At 37.2% G+C, this 16,638-nt stretch overlaps 1 protein-coding gene across 1 annotated transcript; it reads left to right on the forward strand.

Moving 5' to 3' along the window:
- On the forward strand, window positions 1–9,889 carry MS4A3 (membrane spanning 4-domains A3). The gene is given in 7 exon segments (XM_074337168.1): window positions 1–159; window positions 1,926–2,021; window positions 2,023–2,067; window positions 4,672–4,733; window positions 7,065–7,215; window positions 8,517–8,583; window positions 8,586–9,889. Coding segments are annotated over 7 exon segments (630 nt in total). The 3' UTR covers window positions 8,636–9,889.
- Window positions 9,890–16,638: the final 6,749 nt, after the last annotated feature.

Consider the following 16,638-nt stretch of genomic DNA (forward strand, 5'->3'; position numbering starts at 1 on the left):
ATGGCTTCCCAAGAAGTAGTTAATACAGAGCTGGGCACAGCCTCAGCAGGTGGTACCCCAGGAAGCCGGGTGGAACCAGAGGTGGCGAATAATTCTGTTTACCAACTCACTGATAGATCACAAAATTACCAGAAAGAGGAACTACAAGCTCTTGGGTAAGTCAGCCTTATTTTAGAAATTGCCTTAAGATGAAAGAAAATATTAATAACTATCACATGGAAAACCTTATTCATGCTCATATGGAGGAATTTCTGAGTTATTCAACATGCCATCAATAGCATTGCTCCTTTAATAAAAGACTGCTGCATATTTTAGACCTGGGAATAGAATGGCAGAGGCAGGCCGGCCCGGTGGCTCAGGTGGTTGGAGCGCAGTGCTCCTAACACGGAGGTCATGGGTTCGATTCCCACCTAGTGAGCTGCACCCTCTCCAGCTAAGATTGTGGACAATGGGTCTCCCTGGAGCTATGCTGCCGTGAGCAGCAGGAGGTTAGTGTGAGCTGCCGGGGGCAGCAGCCACGGGCTCGCGAGAGCCGCCATGAGCTGCTGTGAGCCGCCAACCGACAATTGGAGACGAACTGCCTCAACCAGGGAAAAGAAAAAAAGAAATGTAGAGGCATAATCTCATGATAGAAACATCCTATCAACATTGAACAGTGGACTCCAGTCTGACCATCTATATCAAGAGGCTGAATTCTATGAACTCATGTTCTGTATTTTAAATTTAAAAATTGGATTGAGGGAAAGATTGAGTAAAATGTTGCTTAATGCCTATCTGCCCTCATCATATTATGACCCCAAAACATGCAGAGAAGATAGTTCGACTCAATTTATGTTATCAGTTATCTCTTTTACTCTTCTGCTACTTCCTTTGTTTTTTATTATACATATGTATGTCTTTTTTTGACCTTTTAAATATTTATTAAATCTATAGGGATGACATTGGTTAGTAAAATTATATAGGTTTCAAGTGTACATTTCTATAATACACCATTTACATATTGTATTGTGTGTTCACCACTCAGAGTCAGTTCTCCTTCCATCACCATAGATTTGACCAACTTTTCACTCTTCTATCACTCTCCCTCCCCCTTACCCTCTGGTAACCGCTAAACCGGTGTCTGTGTCTATGAGTTTTTGTTTCTTTGTTTGCTTGTCTTGTTTCTTTGTTGCTTTCAGTTTTATATCCCACATATGAGTGAAGTCTAAGATTTTTTAGGTCTGACTTATTTCACTTAGCATGATAATCTCAACATCCATCCACATTGTCGCAAATGGCAGTATTTCATCTTTCCTTATGGCCGAGTAATATTCCATTGTGTATATGTACCACATCTTCTTTATCCAATCTATTGAAGGACATTTCCATGTCTTTGCCACCGTGAATAATGCTGCGGTGAACACAGTGGTACACATATGTTTACAAGTAAATCTTTTCAGATTTTCTGGGTAGATACCCAGAAGAGGGATTGCTGGGTCATCTGGTAATCCTATCCTTAATTTTTTGAGGAATCGCAATACTGTTTTCTCTAGTGTCTGTACCAATTTATATTCCCACTAGCAGTGTATGAAGGCTCTTTTTCTCCACAACATCTCCAACATTTTTTATTACTTGTCTTGTTGATGATAGCCATTCTAACAGCTTATTGTGGTTTTGATTTGTATTCCCTAATAGCTAGTGAAGTTGAGCATTTTCCCGTATATCTGTTGTTCTGCCACTTTCAAAAAGTGTTTGCGAGATTGAACAGAAGTAGGGAAGAAGGTAAAGATGTAGGGTTGCCAATGGAAGTGGTGGGAGTCAGTTCTCCTTCCATCACCATATATTTGACCTCCTGATATCTCCTTTCTGAGGAAAATTTAAACGGTCTCTTCTCAGTATACACCAGTATATGACCATTCTGCTTTTTTTTCTTTTCCTTCTTACAGGCCATCCAGATCCTGAATGGAGCAATAATTCTGGCTCTGGGAGTTTTTCTGGGTTCCTTACAAACCTTATCCCATCTCTTCAGGCACTTCTTTTTTTCTTTTTACCTTCTACACAGGCTATCTGATATGGGGTGCTGTATTTGTGAGTATTCAAATACGCTGACCATAGATCATTTCTTAGATACCATGGCTAGCAATGTGTTTGATTATTGAAGTATTGTTCTTAGGTAATTTGAAGGTTGCATGCTGTAGGTTTGATTTGTAATTCTTGACACAAACAAGTTTTAAAAACAAAAACATCTTTCTTTCTGATTAAAAGAAATTACATTTGCTGAGAACAATTTAAGTCCCAAACATTAGTTTACTACCCATGTATTCAATTTGTGGATACTAATAAAATTGAATGAAAAATGAGTATTGATGAATTGGCTTGTGTAGTACATCCAGAGAGTCCTGGTTTGGGAGATAAGAAATTTACCTGCTGATTACTGTCTGAAAATCAGAAGAGTGATATCCCCTGTTTGGGTCAAAATATAACCAGTGAAAATAAGCTAGGTGATTTTTTAAAATCTGGGTGATTTAAAAATTTATTTATTCAGCTTTGTCATTTGATTATCACTTACCAGATGGTTTTTTTGGTTTTGCTTGTTTGTTTTGCTTGTTTGTTCCGGTGCTAGAACCTTGAGAATTTATACATGTTCAGTCTTTGAGTAAACATGAAAACAAAAATGCTACCATAAAATCTAAGATGGGAAAGTTTAGTTGAAAATAGTGAATAGAACCTGTAATTGGCAAATGAAAAAGAAAGAAATGTATAACAAGTCTTGGGCTCTTAATTTATTCATGTTTTTATTTTTTGAAAATCACTGACCTTCTGATCTCCTTTAAAAAGAAATTGCTTATAATTTGGCTAAAATTTATTGGCCCAAATCGGATCTCATATTCTGACAAAAGATTATCTGCTATTTCTGGATACAGTTCAAAATGTGTAATTTGGATTTTATATTTCTGAAAATTTTAGATAGTTAATATCATTTTGATGGAATAGTTAGAATCTGAATTTTTCGAGAAAAGCCAGGGTACACATTTGTTTTGCATAATGAATTCTGGTTACCTGAATGGAAATTTTCCGTATTGTAGAAAAAAGAATAATAAAATGTTTAAATTACTCAACCAGAAAAGAATTTTCTTTTCCCAAAAAATGAGGTCAGTTTATCAAAAGAGAGAAGAAGAAGAAGAAGAAGAAGAAGAAGAAGAAGAAGAAGAAGAAGAAGAAGAAGAAGAAGAAGAAGAAGAAGAAGAAAGAAGAAAGAAAGAGCCAGAGTTGCACTCTTTTAGCATCAACACTAAGATACAAATCTGACCATTGGATTCCCATTGCTAGAAGCTTCTTTCTGGCGCTGTCTCACCTACAGAGCAGAGTCTAAGGTCCACAACATGGCACAAAACCCTTCAGATCTGGCCTTACCTTCAACTAAGCCCTCGTCTCGCTCCCCTTCCCTCTGTATACATGCCCTGCTGTATATATCGACTGTGTGATTCCTTCCCTTCTCCAGTCTTTTTCTTGTTCATCCTTATCAACTATGTGACTTTGGAAACTCTCACCCTTCAGTTTCTTCACTAGGAAGGTAGAAATAATATGAGGACCTTCTCTTTGGGTCACTGTGAAATTAAATGGAAAAATGTGTATAAAAACCTTAGCGATTGTTAATAATTTGAGTGCTTTCTGCGTGCTTGGCACATATATAACCCTGACTATGTGTTGTTATATTTCATTTTATCCCCACGTAGCTATAAGGTAAGTAATATTAACATGGGGACATGCACCTCTCTATTTTACAGAAAAATAAACTGAATCAAAGAAGGGTTTGATAATTATTCTAAGGTTACAGAATGAACATGAGCTGAAGATGGGATCAGAACACTGAGCATACGCTCTTAAGCACAAAGCTGCAGTGACTCAGGAGGTTCCTGTGATAACCGCTGCGTTATTTGAAATAGAATTCAAAGCCTGTTCCTTCATGTTTGGCCAGAATTCAATAATTGAACTGTAGGTAGCAAGCCTTTGCTCTGCATGATTTTGGCAACTTTCCCCTCAGACCATAGGAGTGGTAAACCATTGGTAAATGGTTGTGAGATTTGAGGTAAAAAATACAATGAGGTTTTGAGAAAACCATGAACATGTGGAGAATTCAATTTATCAAAAGTAGAGTCATGGAAACAATAGCATAGCAAAATAATAATTTAAAAAGTAGTGGATACATCAATATAGACACTCAAATATTTGTAAAAGATTTTTTAGAACATCTAGTCCAATAAATCAAACCCTTATCTGAAGCTTGGGTAAGAATGTGAGAATGATATTACATATATATACACATGTGTATGTAAATAAATATTATTTACATTTAAAATAAATATAAGCATAAAGGTAATTACATTGCAGTAAATATCTATATCTATATATTTATTTTATGTTTTTAAAGTATGCACACCCACATAAACCTGTAAAAAGCCAGACTTAAAACAAAATGAAAATATTATAAATTTACTCAAAATTTAAACTAATTTAAAATTTTATTCATATAACATGATGAGCAACATCAAGTATAATTTTGTGTTCTGGACGTGAATTTTAAAAAGTTTTTTTGTCACTTGCTAGATATTTGCTAATCATGGGAGGAACTAGAAAAACTAGTTGAGGCTTAATATTTTTTTATCTGATTCATTTCCTCTTTTCAAACAGTTTATTAGTTCAGGATCCATATCTGTTGCAGCTGGGAGAAAAACCCACAAGAACATCGGTAAGTAGCAGTTCTTCTTCCTCTTTCCCTATGGCCACAGGAGTAGAAATGTTCTCCATTAATAGTAGGAGAGTAGAGGTTGGTAAATCCAGCAGAGACACTGGGTCTCTTTAATGCACAAGAAAATTAATTTTCTTAAGGCATTCACATAGTAGATCATCAGAAAATCATACAGATTGTGAATATGATTAGTGGGATGGTTAATGAGTATTTGATGAATCTGAAGCTTAGAAAAACCTTCTTGATTTTTGTGTATTGTTAAATTTGAGCAATTCTAATTATTTTGAGTATAAACTCTCCCACCACAACTGAAAGCCAAAAATTTTATTCCTTTGATGAGCTATTAAACAATTACTAGGTCTTTATTATATGTTCTAACTAAATCATCTACCTATTTATATTACTTTCTTAGTCCATTCACTCTCCCTCCTTCCTAGATGGCTATTTGTCCTTTATATTTTCTCCTCAAACACCAACCCTTTTTCTCTCATCTTTACTTTCTGGTGATGACCTTGCTTCCTATATTCTGAGAAACTAAAGCCATCAGCATTTCCAGACCCACACTATAATATCTACCTCATTGACCAGATCCATACCAGTATATTTTTTTCATTCTTTCCTCTTACCATCAGTGACCTCTGTGATTTTCTTCAAAGCCAGTACCCCTACTTGAATCCTTGATTTTGTTCCTTTTTTCCCCACACTCCAATTCTCTTTCTACTAGATCTTTTTAATTGGCCTATAAGCATCCACTTACCGCTCTTGAAAGAAAAATATCTCAACCTTGTTTTCTCCTGCTAGCCACAAGCACAATTTGTCCCTTTCTAGCTAAACTCCTTAAAGGAATTCTCTGTACTTTGGCTCCAATTCCTATCTAACCCGTTTAAATTAAACCCACTCCAATAAGGCTTTATTTTCTTTCCCGTCACACCTCTGTAACTGCTCTCCATAAGCTCACTGGAGACTTCTACAACGGTAGGACAAAGGTCAATTCTCAATCGCCATTGAACTCGACCCATGAGCAACATTTAGCACACAGTTCATCACTCACTCCTTCCAATGATTTCTTCACTTGCTTCCAAGGGCACCTTGATTGATTGGCTGGTTTTCCTCCTATGTTTTTAGTTTCTCCTTTTCAATCTCCTTTCCTAGTTCCTTTTCTTCTCTTCTACCTTTTAATGTTGGGGTATCCCGAAGCTGAATTCTTTGTCACCTGCTCTACTCACTCCTTTGGCAATCTCATTCATCCTCATGGCTTTGAATGACATCTGTATGCCCACAACTCTGAAATTAATACTTCTAGCCTAGATCTCTCTTCTGAGCACAAGACTGCTCCATATCTGATCGCATCTACTTAGAGTTCCAAAGGTCCAAAACTCAACTCCTAATCTTCCTCCAAAAACCTTCTCCATCCACTGTCCCCCTCATGTCAGTGGATGGGAACTGGATCCGTCCTTCCCGATTTCCAGGTCCCAATCCTTAGAATTATCCCTTATTCTTCTTTCTTGAACAATCTTGAATCTAATTTGTCAGCAAATCCTGTTGACCCTACGTTCAAGCTATATCTAATTTTGACCATTTCTCATCTTTCTACTGATAACACCTCATCTAATCTACCATCGCTCTCTTAATCAGCTCCTTCCTTCCAAACTTGGCCCTATCTAAACTAGTCTCACTTGAGTGTTCCCTTTAAAAAAAAAAAAAAAAAAAGAAATCTAATTGTCTTTCCCCTTTGCACATAGTGTTCTAAAGTACCTGTTTTTCTCAGAGTAAGAACCAAAATCTTTTCCATGACCTGAAGGTCCCTCCCTACCTGATCTGCTATCTGGTCACTCCCTTTCTTCTTTTCCAGACATTGTTTACATTTGGTCACTCCCCCTCCAACCACCTTGCCAGCCTTGCTTCCCTAGAATGTACCTGGGACTCTCTAGCCTCAGGGCTTAGAACTGAGTGTTTCCTTGACTAGAGGACATCCCTTCAGATATCCTCAAAGCTACCTCCCTCAGCTCTTCAATGCCTCTCCCTATTTAATATCATAAACCTCCACTCCTCTCTCTGGATTTCCACATCTTCTTTACTCCACTCTGTTATCCCATAGCACTTAATTTCTTTTAAAAATACTATATAATTTACCTATTAGTATACTTGGTTGTTTTCTTTATCATTGCTTGTAGAATGTAAGCTCCACAAGGGTGGGGACCTTTGTATCTTTGTTCATTTAGTTTACCCAGCATCTAGGATATTGCTGGTTGTGTAAACAACATTCAATTGATGTTTATTTAAATGAATTGTGCTGCCTATATTAATTGAAAATCATTGCTTTTTAGATGCAAAGCAGCTTCGGGATGAACATTGCCAGTGCTACAATTGCACTAGTGGGGTTTATTTTTCTATCAATAAATTTAGCAGTTAACAGCCTGTCATTCAAGAGCTGTCAGTCTTCATCGTTACCGGACTTATGCATTTACACGGGTGCCGCATCAAACGTATGTTTTAAAACATTATGATTCATTATAAAATATTTCAAACAACCTAAAGTATACAGAAAAATAATATACCAGTTACCATTCTGCCTTGATTTGAATCTCAGCTCAGCCATTTATTGGCACTGCAATGAAGGGCAAATTAGGTAACCTCTGCATTTCAATTTTCTCATCTTTAAAGTGAGAATAGTAACAGTATCAATCTCACATGGTTGGTACAAGGACTAAATAAGTTAATATTTGATAAGCCATTAAAACAGTGTATAGAACACTGTTGCATTATTATCCATATTACTACCACCACTGTTATTAAAATCCTCAGAGAGATTAAATTAAGAACTTTTTTTTCATTCCCCATCTTGCTTCCTAAAACTTAATTGGGAGCCTAATAATTTTCTTTGTGGTCTGGGATTTTCAAATAATGACTTATTGAAAATTTGGATGATTTCAATTTTGAATTTATTTGAGTATGATATTTTCAAAGGAAAAGATCTTTAATAACCTTTCCAAATAAGTATTTTTTCGTTTGTGTTTAGGCATTCTCCCTTTTCTGAGGTCAACTTAGAAATTAATATTTTCCTTCAAATCCATCCATTTCCCCTTGATGATATGAACTATTATTTCCTAACTTACTCCTAATTCTCCTCTTTACTGATGCTACTCATGGACGTTAGAGACCTCGTTTTTCTTCATTATATTTCTTCATTATATTTTATTGATCTCAGTTTATATGTATATATTATATTTTTCTGTGGATTTTGTGTTATTTTCCCTCCAGAGCAATTTTGTATTTGCTTCTTCTAGGTGCCTCAGTAATAAAAAAAGTAATTTTTTATTTAATATTTTAGCTCAGTGTTTTAGTTTTTAGAAATAGTGTAAAATGCCTGAACCTATAGGAAGTACAACTAATGAAATGGTTGAGGGGTCATTTTTGGTGCATTTTTAAAAAACTGCCTACTCACCTTCTTAGTTTGCTCCTCTTCCAGCTGGTAGATGGTAGTGATGGTGTCAGAATTTTGCCTCTGCAACTTCTTTCCCCCATGACTACTTCCCATCCCTTGATACAGAAATACAATGTATCTCTCTTTCCAGGAAAAATATTTCCATGCTTTTAGATTGATATTGGGTCTCTTAGAGAGTGTTGGTGTGTGACTGTGTATTAAACCTAATTTATGGTTTACGCATTTCCATTTTATGGGAGGGAAATGTTGTAGTTTGGTTTCCTGCTAACATTTTTTTTCCTCTGAATGTTTCTACTGAGTTTGATGTGAGCTATCAAACTCAGTAGGTATCATATCCCCTAGGACCTTGTGTCTCTAATGCTAATCCTTACCTTGCTGGAATTGTGCCTAACCATCTCCATCTCAGCCATGGGTGCAAAGCAAACTGCTGTCATTCAGGAGAGGTAGGTTTGTTTCCATGACTACTGATTCACATGGTTTGCAACCTCCCTCTAGGGTTTGAGGTTGTCTCTGACTCTTGAAATTGGAAAGAGACTTCTGTGTGATAATAATCTGTGGGGTTCTTGGAGTTACAGATGGTTGAATGTTAGAGATGGAATAAAGCCTGGAAAAGAATTCTGGTGTAAATGCAAGAGGAAACAGTGTTATTTCATACCTAAGAGCACACATTTTTTATACAGATAGAATTAAGGTATTATTTTCTTGTAACTTGTCCCTTTTTAGTTGTATACGCAGGGGGAAAAAATCACAAATTGCTTCTAGATTTTTGGTATCTTAACTGTGATATGAAAACGTTTTTGTTTATTTCTGATGTTTGTTGTAAGGACTATGTACATAACACCTTAGCACAGCGATAATCAGTGAGGGACTATTATTGGTGATGATCATGATGAGAACAGGAAGGGATAGGAGAGGGAAGGGATGAGGCTATTCTTGGAGATTGATGTTTTATTTTGCAGGTAATTTCCTCACCTCCCTATTCTGTGGAGTCAGGAGCACATCCTCCTTAAAGTAGGTCTGAGAGCAAAGAAATTCAACCCCGAATCTCCATGAGTTAGAGCTCCATTCCAGAACTCAAGAGAACACGAGGCTGTGAAACATATTCCTGCTATCATGGCACCAGTCATGAGAAGCTTGGACATTCGCTCAATCCTTGCTGTGCTAACTATAAATCCCATTTGTGTGTCCTGGTACTGAAGGACAAACATCCTTCTTGAGGTGTTCTTGGCCTCGTACCTTCTATGACCACCACGCCAAAGTTGTTCCCAGAAATCGGTTCTTTTTCTTCTTACCCATCTACTCCATTGCTTTACAAGGTAGTATAAAGGAGGCAGGGAGAATAATCTTTACCTCATGCATTCTCTCTAAAATCCAACAGTCATCCAGCCAATGAGAAGAAAAATGAGTCAGATTTTTGTTCTTTGCAGAAAAACGTTTCTTGATTTTAGCTGACCTCAGCATTGCAAAAACTGTCAAATAAAAAAAAAGATCATTATCGTTATCATTAAGACAAATTTTAACTATATTTGAGGTGGGAGGGTCAAGCCTCAAGATTTTATTTCAATCAGCTGCTGAGGTTCATTTACACCTGGTACAGAAATAATGGTTTAGGTCAGGGACATTGAGAGCAAGATCAACACTTATTCTTCAAGCAAGGTGATGAAGTGTAAAACAAACAAAACAAAGAATAGGGCTTTAAAATCCCACAGATATGGGGGCAGACAATTAGCTCAGTTGGTTAGAGCGCGGAACTCTTAACAACAAGGTTGCCGGTTCAGTCCCCACATGGACCACTGTGAGCTGCACCCTCCACAACTAGATTGAAACAGCTATGTGACTTGGAGCTGATGGGTCCTGGAAAAAACATGCTTAAAATAAATAAAAGTTTAAAATCCCACAGATATGGGTTCAAATTCTGATACTGTCACTGATTGCCTGTGTGAATTTGAGCAAGTTACTTAACCTCCCTGACCTATTTTTCCTTATTGGTAGTATCAATTATCTCAACAGTTGTTATGAGGGTTAAACAAAAGTAAAGCAAACTTGGAACAGCATCACAACTACTTGACAACGAACTTGCTGTCATTGTTGGTTTGTTGGGATTGTTGAGGCTGAGGTTGGATTGTGGTCAGATGTGCACAAACCCTCACACTTCCACTCTGGCTCCTCCTATACCCTCCAACGACTTCAGTGGCTCCCTTTTAAGGTGGCAGTTGGACGCTGGAGCTGTGCCTGGTTCCTGATTTATAAATCTACTGCTGAAGTACTTGTATATCTGATTTATAAACTAATTTTCCTCTCTTGATACTGAACTGAGTCGTCTACACTGTCTTTAGTTTACACACACACGTTACTCTTAGCTCCTTGTTTACCATATTTGCAAAGATTCTCCCACACTTTTTACTAATTCTTGCCTCTCTTCTTCAGAATACGTATATGTATATACAAATTATTTCTGTTTTAATACATTCAATGGTCATTTAGAGAGTACCTACTATGTGCCACGTGCTTTGTTAGGAGTTTGGCCTACAGTAGAGACTGACCCACAGTCCCTGCTCTGCAGTTGCTCATAGTGGAACATACTGAGCCACAGAAACATATAACTACAACCTGGAGCAACAAGGGCCATAATAGGGAGAGATTACGAATCTTGGGAAGCACGTAGGAAGAATTTCTAACCCAGGTTAGGGGCCACGTCAGTGGCAATCTTTCAGAAGATTTTTCTTCTAGACTGAAGTCTTAAAGAAGACAGGGAGTTAGCATGATGAAGGGGAAGAGACAGAAGGAGATCCATGCAAAAGACTCTAACGAGGGAGAACTTAGGGTATTCAGGGGACAGACAAGAGAGTGTAGTGTATCTAACTTTGATGTGTGAGGGGCAGATGGCGAGGTATAATTTGGAGAGAGAACTGTAGACATTAGAGGAGATGGTAAGAGAAGCAACTCTGAGTCTTAAGAGGCAATTGAAAATTTATGCAGTGGTGTTGAATGGGCTTTTATTGGCTTGTGAGAGTTGATTTTAAATTTTCAGGGAGCACAAGTCAATTTTGGGAATTTGAAATTGGCTGTAGTGGGAGGGTTTATACCACAGAGATTGGCAAAAGCCAAAGTTCACATTCCCACCCCACCCCCAACCCACCTACTCCACCCCATTCCACCCCACCCCCACCCTCCAACCTAGGAACGTGCTGGTAAGTACTAAACTGACTTTCCAACATGTTTTGTAACATTTTCAGATTTACAGGAGAGTTGTAAAGATAGTATAGTGTTCTCATATAGACTATTCATCTTCCCCTAATACTAACGTCTTACAAACATAGTCCATTTATCAAAACTGTGGAATTATCATTCGTGCAACATTAACTAAACCACAGATTTTATTAGAGTCTCACTAGTTTTTCCATTAATGCCCAGTTTTGTTCCAGGATTCAATCCAGGATACCACGTTGTACTTAGTTGTCATGTTTCCTTAGTCTCTTATCACTTACGATGGTTTCTTAGACTACCCTTATTTTTCATGACTTTGACATTTTTGAAAAGCATTGTTTGGTTCTTTGGTAGATTGTCCCCTTAGTTTGGGTTTGTTTGATATTATCCCATGATTAGACCAGCTTTGTGGGTTTTCAGGAAGAATTCCATACAGATAAAGTGATCTTATCACATCCTATCAGGACACCTGGTGCACTCATGATATCAGCATGACATCATTGGTGAGATTAACCATGATTTCTTGATTAAGGGTGTGTCTGCCAGGGGTGTCCTCTGTAAAGTTACTATTTTCTCTTTTCAATTCTCTATTCATTAGAAGTGAGTTCATAACTTCAGTCCGCATTCAAGGGGAGGAGATACGAGCTCCACTTCCTGGAGAAAAGAAGATAAAAACAAATGTGGACCTGTGTTAAAGCCACCACAGTAATAAATATTTTGAGGCTAAGCAAGTACCCTATTTCTCCTTAAAGTTTCACCCCTTAATTTTAACATTCATGTGTAGAATTGGCCTGCAGTAATTACTACTGTGATGTTCGAAAGATGATTTTCCATTTTCCTCATTTCTTCTTCATTGAGTTTTTGAAGTCTTCTTTTAAAAAAGATTTGTCCCTTCTCTCTCATTATTTAGTTACTAAATCATCCATTCATATCAGTATGGACTCATAAACATTTACATTACTCTTGGGATATGACAAATATTTATTTTGTTGCTCAAATTTTTTCCATCTTTGGCCATTGAGAGCTGAGTTGGCTCCTCTGTAGTTTTCACATGCCCTAACCCTCCCTTGCCGTTTTTAGCACTTTCTTATTTCCCAGAACAGTAAGGTACTCCAGGCTCATTCACTGTTGCAGACCTAGAATTTTAATTTCTACAGAGAGCCCTGATTTCTTCTTTTTCTTTCTTTCTTTTGAACTATATTTAGAAAGCCCCACAGGATTCATTCTACCACTCACCTCTCCCATCATGCTTATTTATAACCCATTTCCTGAATGTAAGAAACCTGGTAACAATTGTCCAAATTTTATTTACTTGTCTGTTTAATTTTAGTGTACATGAAAGTTGTTCCAGAATTGCTAACCAGTATTCTTGTAAGAAATAAATTTACCTACTAGTGTGTGGCATTTATTATACGTACAGTTCTTTTTTATCTTTAGCCTTAAGGCACACTGTCAAAGGGTGGCTTTTCAGTTACTTAGGTCAGCTGCTTTTAACCCCTGCCTCTTTCAGGAACATTTCCACGCATTTTGTAATATGGTTTAATTCACTTTTCACAGTTCATATTTCATCCTGGTTGATTTTTTTCTTCTTTCTTTCTTCTCCTCTTCTTCCTCCTCCTCCTCCTCCTTCTTCAGGAAAAAAAGGATACAGGGGAATTGTTTTCTTACAGGGAGCCACATTCTGCCCTTCACTATTTTTTGTGATATAAAGTACATGATCCTTAGTTTAGAATCCCTCTGACAAAGCATTCCCTTCTGTCACTCTTTATAGAAACAGTGTGGCACAGTGAGAGTCACACAGCTTTACAGTAATAAAACCTAAGCTCACAAAGGAAGGAGATTAACATTTATTGAATATGTACTATGCCTCAGGCTCTTTGTTAGGTGTGTTGCATTTAATATCCAGTTTAATTTGACCCTCAGAATACCATTAAGATTTGATAAAAAGTCAGGAGAGGTTGGAGGAAGGAGTTAAGATTGACTTTGAAGCCATGAGTTTTCACTCTGTGCTAGTTACATGTTTATCTTATTTAATCATAACAACCCTTACAAGTAGGCATTATGACTCCCATTTTAAAGGGAAGATCAGAGACAGAGAAAGAAAGAAATTTACTCATAATCATATAATCATACAGTTAATAATGTATAGGTTCATATTCAATTTGGATCTGAATACAATAAAACTCAAAATTTTTAAATGATTATTTTATAGGTTGCAAAGTGATTCTACTTATCTTTTCTCCACTGAGGTTTGCAAAAATCCTTCAGTCAAGCCCAGGTTTTATTTGAGGTAGGCTGGGGCCAGGGCAGTAGTGCACAGTGTGTCTCAGAGTGGTTGGAGAAAAAACTGATGGTTAGGGCCGGCCCGGTGGCTCAGGCGGTTAGAGCTCCGTGCTCCTAACTCCGAAGGCTGTCGGTTGGATTCCCACATGGGCCAGTGGGCTCTCAACCACAAGGTTGCCGGTTCAACAACTCGAGTCACGCAAGGGATGGTGGGCTCCGCCCCCTGCAACTAACAACAGCAACTGGACCTGGAGCTGAGCTGCGCCCTCCACAACTAAGATTAAAAGGACAACTTGACTTGGAGAAAAGTTCTGGAAGTACACACTGTTCCCCAGTAAAATCCTGTTCCCCTTCCCCAATAATAAATAAATAAATAAATAAAATAAACTGTTAAAGCTTAAAAAAAAAACAACCAAAACCATTGTATAAAAAAACAACACTGATGGTTGCTAGATGGGAGGGGGTTAGGGGATCGGGGAGAAGGTGAAGGGATTAGAAAGTACAAATTGGTAGTCACAAAATAGTCATGAGAATGTGAAATACAGTATGGGGAATATAATCAATAATGTTGTAAAGACTATGGGTATATAGGGTATCAGGTAGGTACTGGACTTACGGGGCGGGGGTCACTTCATAAATTGTATAGATGCCTGACCACTGTGCTGTACTCCTGAAGCTGATGTAGAGTAATATTGAATGTCAACAATAATTATATATCTATAGATCTATATAGATTATATATAATATATAGATAGATAGGTAGATAGAGATAAGATATAGATATATTCACAGGATGTAAAGTACAACATAGGGAATATAGTCAATGGTATTGTAATAGCTATATATGATGTCAGAGGGGTAGTAGACTTGGGGGGTGTTATCACTTTGTGAGGGGTTAAATGTTTTGTGCACTTGAAACTAATATAAAAAATTAAATTAAAAAAATACATGGAAAAAATTTTAGAACAAAGTACACAGGACTGTTCTAGTTTGAATATGGCTACTGACAGTCCAGTAAAATGAATGTATGGGATTTACATTAAATCTTAGCGTCATGTATTTCTTACCTCTAGGGATTAAAATAAATTATAAAAGTTTCCAGAGATAAAAATACATGACACATACAAATATTTGGAATTAAAAGTTACATTGGATTCTGAAAACAAACTCTAGATGCTAGAAGAAAATAGAGTGAATGAGTATTTTCCAGTTCAAACTCCACACCCCTCTAGAATTCAATTAATACAACGATATAAAAAAGTAGATGTTCAGAAGAGAAAAGTCTCAAAAACTAGAATCTCCCAGATACCCTTTTTCAGCACGTTTTTGGAGAATTTGTTCTGCCAACATGTAGTAATACACTAAGAAAGAGAAAAATGGGGGATCAAGGATATAGGGAATTCAACATAAAACAGGGCAATGGGAAGTCCCAGGGTGATAGCTGTGTGGCATGCTCAGAAGCAACTGGTTTAGACTGAAACATGAGGTGACACAGGTGACTCCAGAAAAACTATGTGATGCATCATTCTTTGCAATGTGAGGAAAGATTGACAGGCAATTTATACAACGCTTGTAAGGTATTGGAGGAAAAAATTATGTTTTCAAAAATAAGCCAGTAAAGAATAGGAAATTATTAAAAGTTTGGTATAATGCTGAAAATAGTAAAAACGGATTTAAGCAAACATTCAAATGTAGTTGTATTAGGAGGATGGTTGAAAGGAAGATTGGGTTAAAGAAAATTAACATGCTCATCATCCATAATAGGGACAGAACAGCTGATGTCTGCACCTTGTGTATGATTCTGAGTGTCTCAGAATTCTCCACATTAAGCACATGTTCTTGGTTGCAAGAGAACAAATATATTCCACACTTCTAATTTGCCCTGGGAACAGTGTCATTTTGGGAGCTAGAAGGGGTGTGAGCAGATAAAGAATTAACACATACAGGACCTCAGTGCTTGGTGGTTAAGTGGCCCAGAGGATGCAACCGATAAACTCCAATTTCAGAAAGGGTTCACAGAAATGTTAAGTACCTGGGTAGTCTATGTAAATTTTTCTCTTTGCATTTCTGAAGTCAAGTAAATGAAGAGACAAAAGTTTCCAAGTTTGAACTCAGTGCTAGGCATTTTACAACCAGCCATTTTGTTCTGTGAACGCTATTTTTTCATTTCCTTCATTTTTATTGCTAAATTTCTAAAGGAACATTGAGAGCTTGGTATCAGTCTGAGTCTCCCTTGGTCTTGGGCTCTTAATCATATTTATGTAACCCATACTTGACTCTGGGCTGACAGAAAGTTAGAGCGAGAATTTCCTTTGGGAGTATCAGAAAATACCCCTTAATAGATAGCACACTTCCAATGTGTAACATGCAAATTAATGCATACTTATTTTAAGGAATTTGAGCATTCAGTTTGAGAAAACAATTGTTCAGGTGAGATCTGAAAGCAAATTTCTTTTGAGTTTGGGAAAATAGATATAACAGAGAAGAACCTTTGCTTGTCAAAGAGGAAGCCAGGTTGCGCGAGGGCTGGTGGTGGTTGATGAAAACTTGTGCGTGTTGCCAGAAGGCGGAAATATATGTGGTAGGGGAGAAATGTTAGCTCAATTATCTCTTACTTCCAGGCAGACACATGATTAAAACTCATCTTGATAATTTTGCCCCCACCAAAAAAAAATTAATAATAATTTTGTCATATGTTTCAACTATTGTGAAAGATGAAAGAGCATGGCTGTAAGCACCCACATCGTGGACACGGAAGATGATACATATCTCGGAAGGGAGTAGGAAGAAGATGCTGGTGAAAACTGAGATCTGAAACAATTTGGAGGCTTATGGTTTGCATTTTTCAAGATGCTGTTGAAAATTCTCACAAAAGAGCTTCATGTCCAAACACCGAAGACCATCCTCCATCTGTTTCCTGTCTAAATCTCAAGACTAATTTCTAATCATTTGCTGCACATGTAATGAACTATTA

Source organism: Rhinolophus sinicus, linkage group LG06 (assembly GCF_036562045.2).
Source record: "Rhinolophus sinicus isolate RSC01 linkage group LG06, ASM3656204v1, whole genome shotgun sequence".
NCBI lineage: Eukaryota > Metazoa > Chordata > Mammalia > Chiroptera > Rhinolophidae > Rhinolophus > Rhinolophus sinicus.